At 43.6% G+C, this 12902-nt stretch overlaps 1 protein-coding gene across 2 annotated transcripts in view; it reads right to left on the bottom strand.

The window, feature by feature from the left end:
- BUD13 (BUD13 homolog) overlaps positions 1-11646 on the bottom strand; it is a 275859-nt gene extending 264213 nt beyond the window's left edge. For both annotated transcript variants that reach the window (XM_049621220.1, XM_049621212.1), the window contains exons 1-4: positions 9357-11646; positions 6660-6753; positions 2803-2887; positions 1-112 (exon numbers count right to left, since the gene is read on the bottom strand). The exon at positions 1-112 is cut by the window's left edge and continues 497 nt beyond it. In XM_049621220.1, coding sequence (XP_049477177.1) covers positions 1-112; positions 2803-2887; positions 6660-6753; positions 9357-9499 — 434 coding nt within the window. In that variant the 5' untranslated portion in view covers positions 9500-11646. The remainder of the gene's footprint in view (positions 113-2802; positions 2888-6659; positions 6754-9356) is intronic.
- Between the last annotated feature and the right edge of the window lie 1256 nt (positions 11647-12902).

The following is a 12902-nucleotide window of genomic DNA, read 5'->3' as shown; positions in this document are numbered from 1 at the left end:
ACCCTCCTTGGGGGAGATGGGTCCGGGGTGTCGTGACGGACCCTCCTTGGGGGAGATGAATCCAGGGAGTCACGACGGAAGTGTCTGTGTGAGGGCAGATCTTCACTGTGACCTAAACACAAATAGCAAAAGTAAGATCCCCACAAATGCCCTATTCACCCTTGATATGCAAAGTTTCAAAAGATGGCCCAGGAGCAAACATCTCAAAACTACTCAGAAATCTTCTGCTTAGGGGCAATAAACCAGCATTCACTCATGAATACCTTAAAAATAACCTCTCCTAGGGGTGCCTGGGTGGCTCAGTCGGTTAAGTGTCCGACTTCGGCTCAGGTCATGATCTCGCAGTTCGTGGAGTTCGAACCCCACATCAGGCTCTGTGCTGACAGTTCCGAGCCTGGAGCCTGATTCAGATTCTGTGTCTCCCTCTCTCTCTGCCCCTTCCCCACTCATGTTCTGTCTCTGTCTCAAAAATAAACATTTAAAAAAATGTTTTAAAGAAAAAAATAAATAACCTCTATCTGCCTAACGAGCCATTTAAATGCATTTTTCATATTATACCTTTTAAGGTACACTGGGCAGGTATCCTTGTTTCACAGACATGTGAAACAGAGGCTCCAAGGAACTGAGTGATTTCTTACCAAAGGTCACAGCCACTAAGACGAAGAGATAGGCTAACACCCTGATCCTCTCTCAATCCAATGCTCTTCCCAAAACTGTGCCTGTGCAGAGCTCCCAGTCAGAGGCTCCTACTGATATTTAGACTAGGTAACACACAGTTTATACTCACTCTTCTTTCAAAATGCAGACTGACTAAGCCTGTGCCGCATCAAAATGAAATGTAATTAACTATTTGATCAATGTCACCATGCTCTTTACTGGGGGGAGAGCACCAGAAAAAAAGAGGGATCAGCATTTCCTGATCACGTATTACAAGTCCATGGTTTATATGGATTCCCTCACTGAATTCTCACAAGCCTGAAAGATAAATACTGTTATCCATTTTATAGATGAAGAAGTTGATACTCAGAAACACTAAGTCCTACTGCCAAAGTCACACTGCTAATAAGTGATAGAGGATCCATTCCAGATCTGTTTGACTGTAGAGTCCATGTGCAATCTTTTAAACTAGGCAGCTGAGGAAAGAGTTTGAAACTTCCAGTTTTCAAAGGTATAAGAGAATGAAATGTTTACAGCAACTCAGGACATTTCCAAAATCCAGTATTTCTTATCATTGAGCTCCGCATCCCAAATTCAAATAAATGCTCGGTAGGACCCAATAAATACTTGCTAAGTGGATGAATTAAACCAAGTCAACTCCTTTGCTTTGGGAAATAGTCCTATCTGATTGCAATCACCACTCAGAGAAAAGTACTGATATCTGTGGGACACCTGACAGCAAATCTAATCCATGGCGTTGATAAATTCCATGATATTTACAAAAAGGAAGTAAGAATCAGAGACCAAAGAGGATATTTCCAGTGACAAATGGGGATGGAGCAGTGAGAGTTAAGTAGAAGAAAAACAACTATTCAAGGGTGATGGGGTGGGGGTTCGGTATCTCTTCCTAGACCTATAAATATGGAGACATGAAGATTCTCTGAAAAAAAGGACTGTGGAAAAAAAATAAATAACAACAAAGAAAAAAGAAAAAAGGATTATGGAAAAGATTAGAAACACATCCACAGAGAAAAACAAAATAGTAAGAGTGAACAAGATTCAGATAAAAGAATACATACTGATAATAAACTTTTAATTCACAGAACATAATAATAATATACTGAAAAGTAACTGAGGCAATAGTGATCACTAACCTATAACCAACAGTCACTTTTGTTATGCATGTTTTTCTTATCAGAATTGTAGGATAATTAACATAAGCACAAAATATAAAACAGAAAGAACAAATCTTGTTTAGGAGTTAATTCGTCTACTACTCTGCATGTATGAAAAAGGAACAAGTGTCGAGAGTAAACTGGAGTTAAATGGCTATACAGAAGCAAGATTCCTGATTATGCTAGGTGGGAGAAAGACCAAACCAATTACAAACAGGTCTTGTCAGGGCACCTGGGTGGCTCAGTCGGTTAAGTGGCGGACTTTAGCCCAGGTCATGATCCCACGGTTCGTGAGTCCGAGCCCCGCATCAGGTTCTGTGCTGACAGCTCAGAGCCTGGAGCCTGTTTCGGATTCTGTGTCTCCCTCTTTCTCTGTCCCTCCCCTGCTTGCACTCTGTCTCTCTGTCTCTCTCTCTCAAAAATAAAAATAAACATTAAAAAAAAATTTTTTTTAAAAAGAACAGGTATTGTCTCCACTCAAGACATGACAAACAAATGTCATTTGTCCATTCTCAAAGAACTCAAAAACTTTTTAAATAGGGAGTTAAATTATTAGCCTAGGGAGAGGGTACACAGTGGGCAAGTGGAGGATAATGCACTGCAAAATACCCATGTTTAAAGGAAGAACGAAGAAAGACTTAACTATATACTAAGTGCTGTCCTATTTGGGCCAGAGGTCAGTGGTTACTGCAAGGCCCCCACATAAGTCACTTCCTGATTTATGTGTAACCTAAGTTAGTAACCCTAACTAATGCCGAAATAGAAGAGAAAATGGGACACCTGGTCTCTCAGTTCCCATGTCTTGCTACCTCCGAAGAAGTTCTGAATTCTTTTTCGCACTGTATTTTTCAGGATTAAGGACACACTAAAACAACCTATATATGCCTCTAAAAAAAAAGTGTAGAGAAAAAAAAAAAAAAGGCTTCCCCTATAAATGGGAAATTTAGATTTATCTACTGTTGAAACTAACCTCCTAGAAGCTTCCATTTGGCACTGGAACGAAAGGCTTCCATCTGCTTTACCTCTTCTGGCCGCTCATCCACAAACTCAGCCACCTGTCAGAGTTAGGACAACTTACGTTGAGAAAATCCACAGGATCCAGTCAAGGAGCACTACTGTTTCAGGAACCTAAAGCTATCACCATTCCCATTCTCAATGCACACGGCACACACGAGTCCAAAACAGCCATGAAGAAACATGTAGAAATATGTAGTGGTCCTCAGTTATGTTTGTCCTATGAGATGTTTATCTGATTTACACTGGATAGTTTAATTATACATCTTTCTCTGACTAATCAATTTTCCTCCAAATGTGAACTTCTTCATTACAAACCTTCTTTATCAACCTGTCAGGTGCACAACTGCCCCAGGGAAGCTAAAAGCTAAATTCCTTTCACCTTTCTACTTTTATGTTATATCCAGAGTGACAATACAGGCCGGCTCCCTGGCACTCCTATCACTCATCAAGGGCTTCAGGCTCCTTATGAAACCTTTGTTGTCAGAGGTAGTCACAATGACAGATCTTCTTAAATCCAACCAAAAGAAATCATTAAGAAGTACACAGAATCACAGAATCTTTAAGGGATAAAAACATTTCAGATCATCGAAATTCCCAAACAAATCTGGAATATTATTGTATCCTTGATAAATGATCACTCACCCAGTCCCTCCCTGACAGGGACCCAATTAATTTACAGACAGGGAACTCATTATATTACAAGATAGTGCATTGTATTTGGGGGCAGTGCTAGAAAGTCCTTAGTTTTATTGGACCTGTACCGACTTTCCTGTAACTTCTTTCCAGTAACCCTAGTTCTGACCCTGATGCAACTGATGCCCTTTCCACAAAACAGACTGTCAAAGATGGCTGGTGTTAATAAATTCTAGTTAAAGAGTAGCAACCATGTGCCAGGTACTGTGTTTGGGGTTTACTTATATTATCTCACTCAATCCTCACAACAGGCCTGCAAAGAAAGGTTCCACACTAATAAAGAACAAACTAAGACTCAGAGAAGTTAAGTAAATTTCTCAATGTCACAAGCCAGCAAGTGGCAGAACTGAAATCCAAACCCAGGTCATAATTCACCTCTATTTCTCTGCATCACTCCTCATGTAACCTGGTTTTGAGATATCTCACCAGGTAATAAAAGCACAGGCTTGAATTCAAGCAAGATGAATTGAGATCTAATCACCAGCTCTGCCACTGAAAATGTGTGCAGCCTTTGGCAAGTTATTTTCTCTAAGCCTCGATTTCCTCATTTGTGAAAGGACTCAAAGGATTGCTATGAGGATTCAGTGAGCTAATTCATGTAAGCTAAGCAGCTTGGGACATGGTAAATGCTCAATAAATTACACCTATTATTCTTGTGCTCCCACTGCTATTGTACTTGTCCTAATTATTTTGCCATTGTTACTGGTGGTGGCGATGGTCTTGCAGTAACAAAAATGAATTCAATAATCAAGACCTGTTTTAACCAGAGTAGAGAGGAGTGGAGCTAAAGCCTTCCTCGTTCAGGTTTTAAGGCAATCATAAGAGCAAAAGACAGTATCGTAAAGGAAAATTAACAGACTTGACTATAGAAATTAAAATTTTTAAATGTCAAAACTACTATAAATGAAAAAACAAATAATAAAATATATCTATAACAGGTAAGACAGGTAATATATTGTATTACATAAACACCAAATCAATGAAAGAAAATTTTAAGTCCAATTTTCTAAACAATGGAAAAAATACCAAAAAATTCATAAAATACGAATGCCTATAAACATAGGAAAAAAAGCATTCACTATTTTTCTAAGAAACAATACCATTGTTCACCTGCAAACTGGCGTAAGTTCACTATTATTTCTGTTGTTGTAAATAATGCTCCAGTATTGATGAAGAAATGGGGAAAATGGCATTCTCAAACAACTGTAGGGGAAGGAGAAACTGGTACCACCTTTTGGAAAACAATACGAGAATACAGCTCAAAAGGACCATACTTCCTAACCTATTAATTCCACTTTGTGGGGATAGAGAAATAAACAGATTTCTACAATGATTTATGCACAAGAGGTTTCTCAAAGCACTATATTTCAAAACAGAAAACAATCCATACGTCCAGTAAGAGGACAGGTTAAATTAATGTATACAATGAACTACCACTGAAACCACTAAAAATCACATTCTCAAAGAATATTTTAAAATCTTACTATTCACAACATATTATTAAATGAAAGAGCAAGCTCCAAAACCATAATTCAGTATGATCTCAATTATATCTTAAAAAAAATAAATAAAACAGAAGTCTGTATTATCTATGGATTAAAGAGATGGGCATCCAAATGGGAGCAGTTGCCATCTCTGGATAGTCACAGTATAAGTGATTATTGTATTATTTTCAGAATTGTAAACTTTCTTATAATTTCCAAATATTCTACAATTAATATGTATTGCTTTTGGAGTGCCTAGGTGGCTCAGTCAGTAGAACATGTGACTCTTGATCTGGGGGTTGTGAGTTCGAGCCTCACACTGGGTGTAGAGATTACTTAAAAATAAAAATAAACATTTAAAAAATTATGTATTGCTTTTATAACATAAAAAAAATGTTGTAAACATTAATTGACTGGTTCTGACTGAAACTAAATTGGTCACTTATGATCACTACTTCCCTTCTTCCTTTTCTTTTGTTTTTAAAGTAATCTCTACACCCAACATGGGGCTCAAACTCAAAACCCTAAGATCAAAAGCCACTCGCTCTACTGGCTGAGCCAGCCAGGCACCCCACTATTTCCCTTCTAATTACTGATAAATTTTTTCTTAGATGATGTACTACAGAATATGCTAGACATCAACATTCAATATACTCATCAGGAATTCATTTTTACAACTTCAGTGCAATACAGCCCAAGAACAGCTCTCCTTTTCACCTTGTTTCTCAGCAAAGTTTCCATGATGGTACTAATTCAAGATTATTTGCCTATCCGTTTGCCCACTTGGTTCTTACTCATCCTTCAAAACTCAGTTTGGATATTTATTTACTTCCTTAATAGAATCTCCCAGGAGAATAAAAAAATGTGCCAGTTTCCCTGTGCTCTAATAGCACTTGGTACATATGTGAAATGTCTCTCCACCATTTATCACATTGTTGAAATTATTTGAAATTCTGTCTCCCATCTAGGGTATCATCTCTAAAGTACAGACACTAGGTTTTATTAACCTACGTATCCGCAATACTTCGACCAAAGTATACAATTTTAAACTTCGTTGAATCAATGAAAAACAAGGAGCAAATAAGTTTCCTGTAACTGAACCTGAACACTGTTTGCAAGGTACATTCCAATAAACTGAACTATGGCTAATCGTAAACATATTCTATTGCTGATGTTGAGAAATTTTGCCACTCTGGGATTAGTTCCCATTCCCAGGCTAACAGGGCCCTCCATAAACAAAGAAAACAGTGCACAGGCATCATCAAAGAAGACTACTTTAAAGCATCTTTGATGGGCATCTAGGTGGCTCAGTCAGTTAAGTGTCTGACTCTTGACTTCAGCTCAGCTCATGATCTCACGGTTCATGGGTTCAAGCCCTGCATCAGGCTCCAAGCTGACAGTGCAGAGCCTGTGTGGGATTCTCTCTCTATCCCTCTCTCTCTGACCCTCCTGTGTTCTCTCACTTTCTCAAAATAAAAAAATAAAATAAATAAATAAAAATAGCTCTTTGAAAAGTGTCACCCCTTTTCTGCCCTCAACGTTCCCCCTTATAAATCTACCCTGTACCGGGAATGGAGATTGAGAGACAGGCTTGCATTTCAAAGTCCTCAACACAGACTCAAAAGATACATACCACAGGCAAATCTCCATCATCTTCCTCTTCCTCCTTTTCCGGTTTAGTGGTGGAAATAGATGTCCAGCTCACATCATCATCCACGATCCGCATTCTAAATGTTAAAAAAAAAATCAAAAAAGAAGAATCAATCTTGGATAACAGCCTACAAACACTACAGATTGTAGCATAGAGCTCAAAATCCTACAAGATTCTGTAAGGTCCAGTCTTTGCCTATACGGCCCACTTCATCTGGTACCCCTGCCTCCACAAGTTCACTACCTCACTTTTGGTGCCTGGAATGAACCAAATTCCTTACCACATCAGTTTTCACATAAGCAGTTCCTTCCCTCTGTCTGACCTACTCTTCTCGTTCTTTACTGGAAAACTCTTACTCATTCTTAAGATCCTAGCATACATTTAACTTCCCGGAGCATGTCTTCCTTAACTTCTCCCCTTATTTCCCTCAACTAAGAACCCGTGTTACACATCCTTGGAATACTTTCACTGCATTAATGCAAAGAAAATAAATCAATTCGTTGTGTAATTAGACGTTTAAAGCCTGTCTCCCCATTAAACAATAAGGTCCACCAGAATGGGGACTAGGCCTTCTCATTCACAGGGATATCCTCAACGCCCTGAAGTAACTGGCATAGGAAGTGCGTACTGAATAAACGTCGGTCACACAAACCATGGATGAGTCCAAATAAATAACAATGACTGCCATAATGTGAACAGTTCTGTTTGAAAAGCCAGTATCACTTTATACATCTCTAAATCTTGTTTAATGTTAATTTATTTTTGAGAGAGAGAGAGAGAGAGAGAGACAGAGTCTGAGTGCCAGCAGAGGAAGGGCAGAGAAAGAGAGACACACAGAAGCTGAAACAGGCTCCAGGCTCTGAGCTGTCAGCACAGAGCCCGAGACAGGGGTCGAACTCACGACTGTGAGGTCATGACCTGAGCCACAATCAGACGCTTGACACATCCAGGCACCTCTACTTTATACACCTCTAATCATAACCATAAAATGCTATCATTATTACTCTCTTTTATTTATCATGGGGTAGCACAGCGGGGGAGGGGCAGAGAGAGGAAGACAGAGGATCTGAAGTGGGCTCTGTGCGGACAGGCTGACAACGGCGAGCCTGATGTGGAGCTCAAACCCGCGAACCATGAGATCACGACCTGAGCTGAAGTCGGAGGCTCAATCGGCTGAGCCACCCAGACGCTCCAGTTATTACTCTATTTTAAAGATGAGGAAACAGGCTTAGAGAGACAACATGTCCCGCCCACAGCCACACGGCTCACAAAGTGGCACAGCTCAGACTCAAACTGTGGTCTTACTCCAAAGCCCAAGCGAGTTTCACTACGTGGCACTGTGTCCAAAGAATCCACCCAAGTCAGGAGGGCAGGAAGACAGAGAGCGAGAGTAGGCAAGAATCAAATCAGGAAAGGAAATGGATTTGTTCTTTGGAACTGGGCATATTGGTTCCCTAGGGCTGCCTAACAAAGTACCACAAGGTGGGTGGCTCAAAACAACAGAAACTATTCCCTCACCGTTCTGGAGGCTTGAAGTCTAAAGCCAAGGCGTCTGCAAGGTAATGCCCACTGGGAAGGCTCTAAGGGAGGACATTTCCTTGACGTCGGATGGCCCCAGGCATACTCTAGCTAGTGGTAGCCTACACCCAGTCCAACCTCAGCCTCCATCTTCACAAGGCTGTGTTCTCCCTATGCCTCCCCCCACGCCCGAGTTTCCCTCTTCTTAAAAGGACACAGTCGGGGGCGCCTGGGTGGCGCAGTCGGTTAAGCGTCCGACTTTAGCCAGGTCACGATCTCACGGTCCGAGAGGTCGAGCCCCGCGTCAGGCTCTGGGCTGATGGCTCAGAGCCTGGAGCCTGTTTCCGATTCTGTGTCTCCCTCTCTCTCTGTCCCTCCCGCGTTCATGCTCTGTCTCTCTCTGTCCCAAAAATAAATAAACGTTGAAAAAAAAAAAAATTTAAAAAAAAAAAAAAGGACACAGTCATACTGGATTTAGCACCCGTCGTAATCCACTAGGAGCACATCTTAACCAATTACATCTGTAAAGGCACTATTTCCAAAGAATATCACATTCCGAGGCTCTGAGGGGACGTGAACGGGGGAAGGGCACTATTCAACCCAGCACCGCGGGCTACAAAGTTTTCTCATTTGAAAAATGGGGATATTAAGAATACCAACTTCGTGGTAGTATCATAAAGCTTAAATAAATTCATCTACGTCTAAAGTACTTAGAACAGCATCTGGTGCATGACAAGAACTGTTAATAGCAACACTGTGAAGACCAACAGGAAGTAAGCACAGGTCTCTCACTCAGAACCGGAGTCCCTGGGATTGCTGAACCCCACAGACAGGTTCTGGGCCCTAAATACCCAAACACGGAGGCTTTGGATGAGCTCCACCATTATTCTCAAGGCAAGATACTCATTCTCTACTGGAGTGGACGGAACGCTACGAGGGCGGGAAAAGAGGAAAGTTACAGCCGGGCTGGAGACGTCGAAGATACCGCCCAGGGGCGCGAGGGGGGCGCGGGGCGCCAGAGCGGGGCTGCGGGCTCCGGCCGGACGAGCCCTGCGAGGAGCGGGGCGGGCGGCCCGGAGACGGGGAAGCGCCGGCCGAGGGCGGAGTTGGGGAGAGGGGCGGCGAGTCGCCTCCGGCCCCGCCCCGCCAGAGCCAACTCACCCCTTGCCGCCGGCCCCGCCAGGCTTCGGCCGCTTTCTGCGACGCCGGCGACCCGACTCAGGGGCCCCATCGACGCCGGCACCTGCCCCAGACAAATAACGCTTCAGGTACTCGGCCTTGGAGACCGGCGGAGCTGCCGCCATGGCAGCGGCGGGGGCGGAGAGACGGCTCGGCGCTGGGGACAAAATTCTTGAACGCAAGCCGCACGGAGAGGCCTTGAGGAGGCGGGGCCGGGACCGGAAGTGGTGAGGCGCTGTGAGAACGGCCTGGGATGACACGAGAGCGCGTCCGCGGGGTGACGAGGGGCGCAGCCACGTCCGGCGTCCCTCCGCCAACGCAACGATGGTTTTGCGTGCGTCTTATCCATCTGCTCTTCCAACAGGTGGTGCACCAGCACGAGGCCACCACCACGACCCGAACAAGATCTCTGCCCAAGGCAACTTCAGAAGCACCAGTGTCAAGGACAGGGGCCCTGGAGAGGCAGAGTATGGAGCCGGGGCTCCGTTGACTTCCTAGCTGTAGGACCTTGGGCAAGTCATTTAACAAAATGGGGAGAATGGCACCTAACTGCATGGTTGGGAGGAACGAGATACTATTACTGCGTGAAGTGCTTAGAAAAGTGTCTAGCGCACAGTAAACATTACCAGTTATTTGTATTAGCATAGGTTTAGGTGGGAGGGGTTTAGCTCTAATAGGTTTAGCTCTAATAGGCTTCTAAGAACGATTCAAGAGAGGAAGTCAGGAATTCCAAACCCAGTGTAATTACTATGAAAAAACATGGTTTCCAACCCGTGAACTTCCCCGTGTTTGGTATCATAGGTGGCCCCTAACTGTCGCTTGCCTAGAATCTTTCCAATGAAAAGGACTTGTTTCTACTTTCAGCATAGCAAACCAGGGAAGCTAGAGAGGTTGAATTCTAATTCTCAAGTATGTTTCACAAATGAGAAAACAGAAGCCTGGTGAGGTTAAGGAAGTTGCCCTAACTTCACACAGCCAAAACATGACCCTTGGGAAGAGAGGCTAGGAAAGTGAGGTGCAAGAGGTAAATCCAAAGTTTTTGAAATAAAATATTAGCTCGTGTATTTTCCTTACCTCATGATAAGTTTTTGTCAATCTGTGACAGTATATTAGTCAAGAAGGCTTGTTATACTTTGTAAGTACTCAGAATTCAGGCTACATGTTCCAAAAATACTTACATGTATTAAAATAGGTGCATGCATAAACTTTTAGCCACTGGCTTATCCCGAGAGGTCCAGTTCAGGCCCAGGAAGGAAGGCAGACTATGTCTCTGAGGGCTTGTGGGAGGGGGATACTGGACTGATCTAGGGCTTCATTAGCTGGAGGGCCCCATGGGTCCCCCTCCAGACACAGCCCTGTGCTGGCTTCTAGTCCACTTCGGTGGATCTAACTGAACAGCAGAGCCCTGCCTCTGCCCTGCTGTCAGCAGGCATCTGAATGCTTCCTCCTTCTGCTCCAACAAGCATTACCAGTATCACCCTCTCCACCCCATCAACTCATCTCCTGCCCATGTCTCCAGTTCTAGCACTCCCTTCCTACTCACTTTGGCCTGCCAAGTCCCAAGCTCAGACCCCAACCCTATCGACCCCAAAGGGCAGTTGAGCAGGATTAAATTTATGCCCAGTGGCACTGTGTGAGCTCTGCCCTCTAGTTTATTAGCTGCATCTGGTAAAGCAAATGCAGGAATTATGGACTTGACCTCAAAAGTCCACTTTAAGCCCCATGGCTGGAGGGCTTTATTTTGTTCAGTTCTGTGGTATGCCTGGCCCAAAGGAAGCACTCAAACATCTACTGAAGGAATGAATGAAATGTCAGCTCCAATCCCCAAATTGGCTACCCTGGGGAAAAATTTTCCTCAGGAAATTGAATTCTACCAGCATAGTATCAAACAAGGACAGAGTGAATTCAGAGGCCAATCCTGCTGGAAAGCCATCATTTTAATGAGAACTTCTCCTGTGCTGACTCCCTCCCCTCAGAAGACTCTTTTCCTGCTGAAAGCCAGTATTTTCTATTCCCCAACCAACTCCCAAACTCCAGATATTGCTGTCTTCCATCTGCAGAGTTCCAACCCTAGCAAGAGCATTATGTGGAGGGAGGGTAAAGACTCGACAGGAAAAAAAGCAATGATGACATGCCCCATGGTTCATTTCTGGGTTTCTTCCCAGGCCAATTCAAAACCTCCAAAATACGGTCCAACAGGCTTGCACTTCTGTGACAAACTGTTCACCCACATCTCTGACTCAGACCAGGTGTCCTCCCCCCAACATGGGCAAGGCCTGGTGGGGAGGACACCCCCAGCCTTTCCCAATACTAATAAACAGCCCCTTGGTCTGAGCAGCACTGGAGGCGGGCTCGGGAACCATCCACTACTACCGCTGTGGGGCCAGGCCTGTCTCATAGCCCTCTGTCTTCATGTCGTTGAGCCCTAGCTCCTCGTTTTGGTCAAACGTGCGCTTATAATGCTCCACCTTCATCTCAGGATCATCTTCAGGTGCATACACATTCTGCAAGGTCAAGGACAGACAATCAGTGCCTGTGCCACCCAGCTATCTGCCCCCTCACCCCACCAGGTGGCTTCCAACTCCCGCCTTCCCAAAAACTTAATGAGTGTTTTTATTCTAAAGGCCTCCAATTCCCCATAGCTAGTCTCAACTAGCGAGCAGCAACAGAACCCAACACAGTCCCAAGAATGGGACCCTCCAGCCCTAGGCAGAATTAGGTAACAGTCTGTCTAAAAAACTTTCTATCTGCACCTTCTTATGAAGAGTATAGCAAGTCTTAACCATAGAGAGACCTTAAACAGTTCTGCCTGACCAACAAAAACTGCTCAATAAATGTTAAAGTTATTATAAATCACCAGAATATCTCTCCAGTCAGTTTAAAGCCTCTCCGGTGTCCTATTTCAGCCTCTGGAGAAGGCACCATTTCTCCTCACTCCACAATTAGATTTGTGCAAAATCTAATTCCATTAGATTAGCAGCAAAATGACAACTCCATTGCTAGGGATAAGAGCTAAACTAGAGAAAGGAGGAGCCTAGGAGCAGCTTCCCGCCCCGCCCCCCCCCTTGACACACACTTACAGTCTCTCCTGCCTGCCCCCACTTCCTTAGGTCTCAAATTCTAAGAGGTCTCAAATTCTAATATATAAGAGGTTCCTTGATAAAAAGCAGTTCATTTAGAATCACGTCTCCAGCTTCTGGAGAAATAATACATATTCAAGGAAGGTCAGAAAATAGTTCTCTGTTAACTATCAGGGAAGGTCGACCGTACCTGCAAGTAGCTGTTTCCTGCTGGATCATTCATAATAAAGTGGGCCTTCACGTTACCCTCAAGGATCTAAACGAAAGAGAATACAGCACATAAACTTTACATCCCTCCTAGTAAGAAGGGGCTGGTCTACCAGACAAGAACTAACCCAATTTACTGGGTTTGGCAGAATCCCCAAAAGTTTTAGAAATGCTGAAATGAGGTACCTCTCAAAGTGGAGCGGAGAAGACCTAAAATAAAGGCTGTATGAAAGTTACTTAA

The sequence above is a fragment of the Panthera uncia genome, chromosome D1 (genome assembly GCF_023721935.1).
Source record: "Panthera uncia isolate 11264 chromosome D1, Puncia_PCG_1.0, whole genome shotgun sequence".
Lineage (NCBI taxonomy): Eukaryota > Metazoa > Chordata > Mammalia > Carnivora > Felidae > Panthera > Panthera uncia.
Note: the sequence above shows the minus strand (reverse complement) of the source record. Positions and strands in the feature narration are given on the sequence as shown.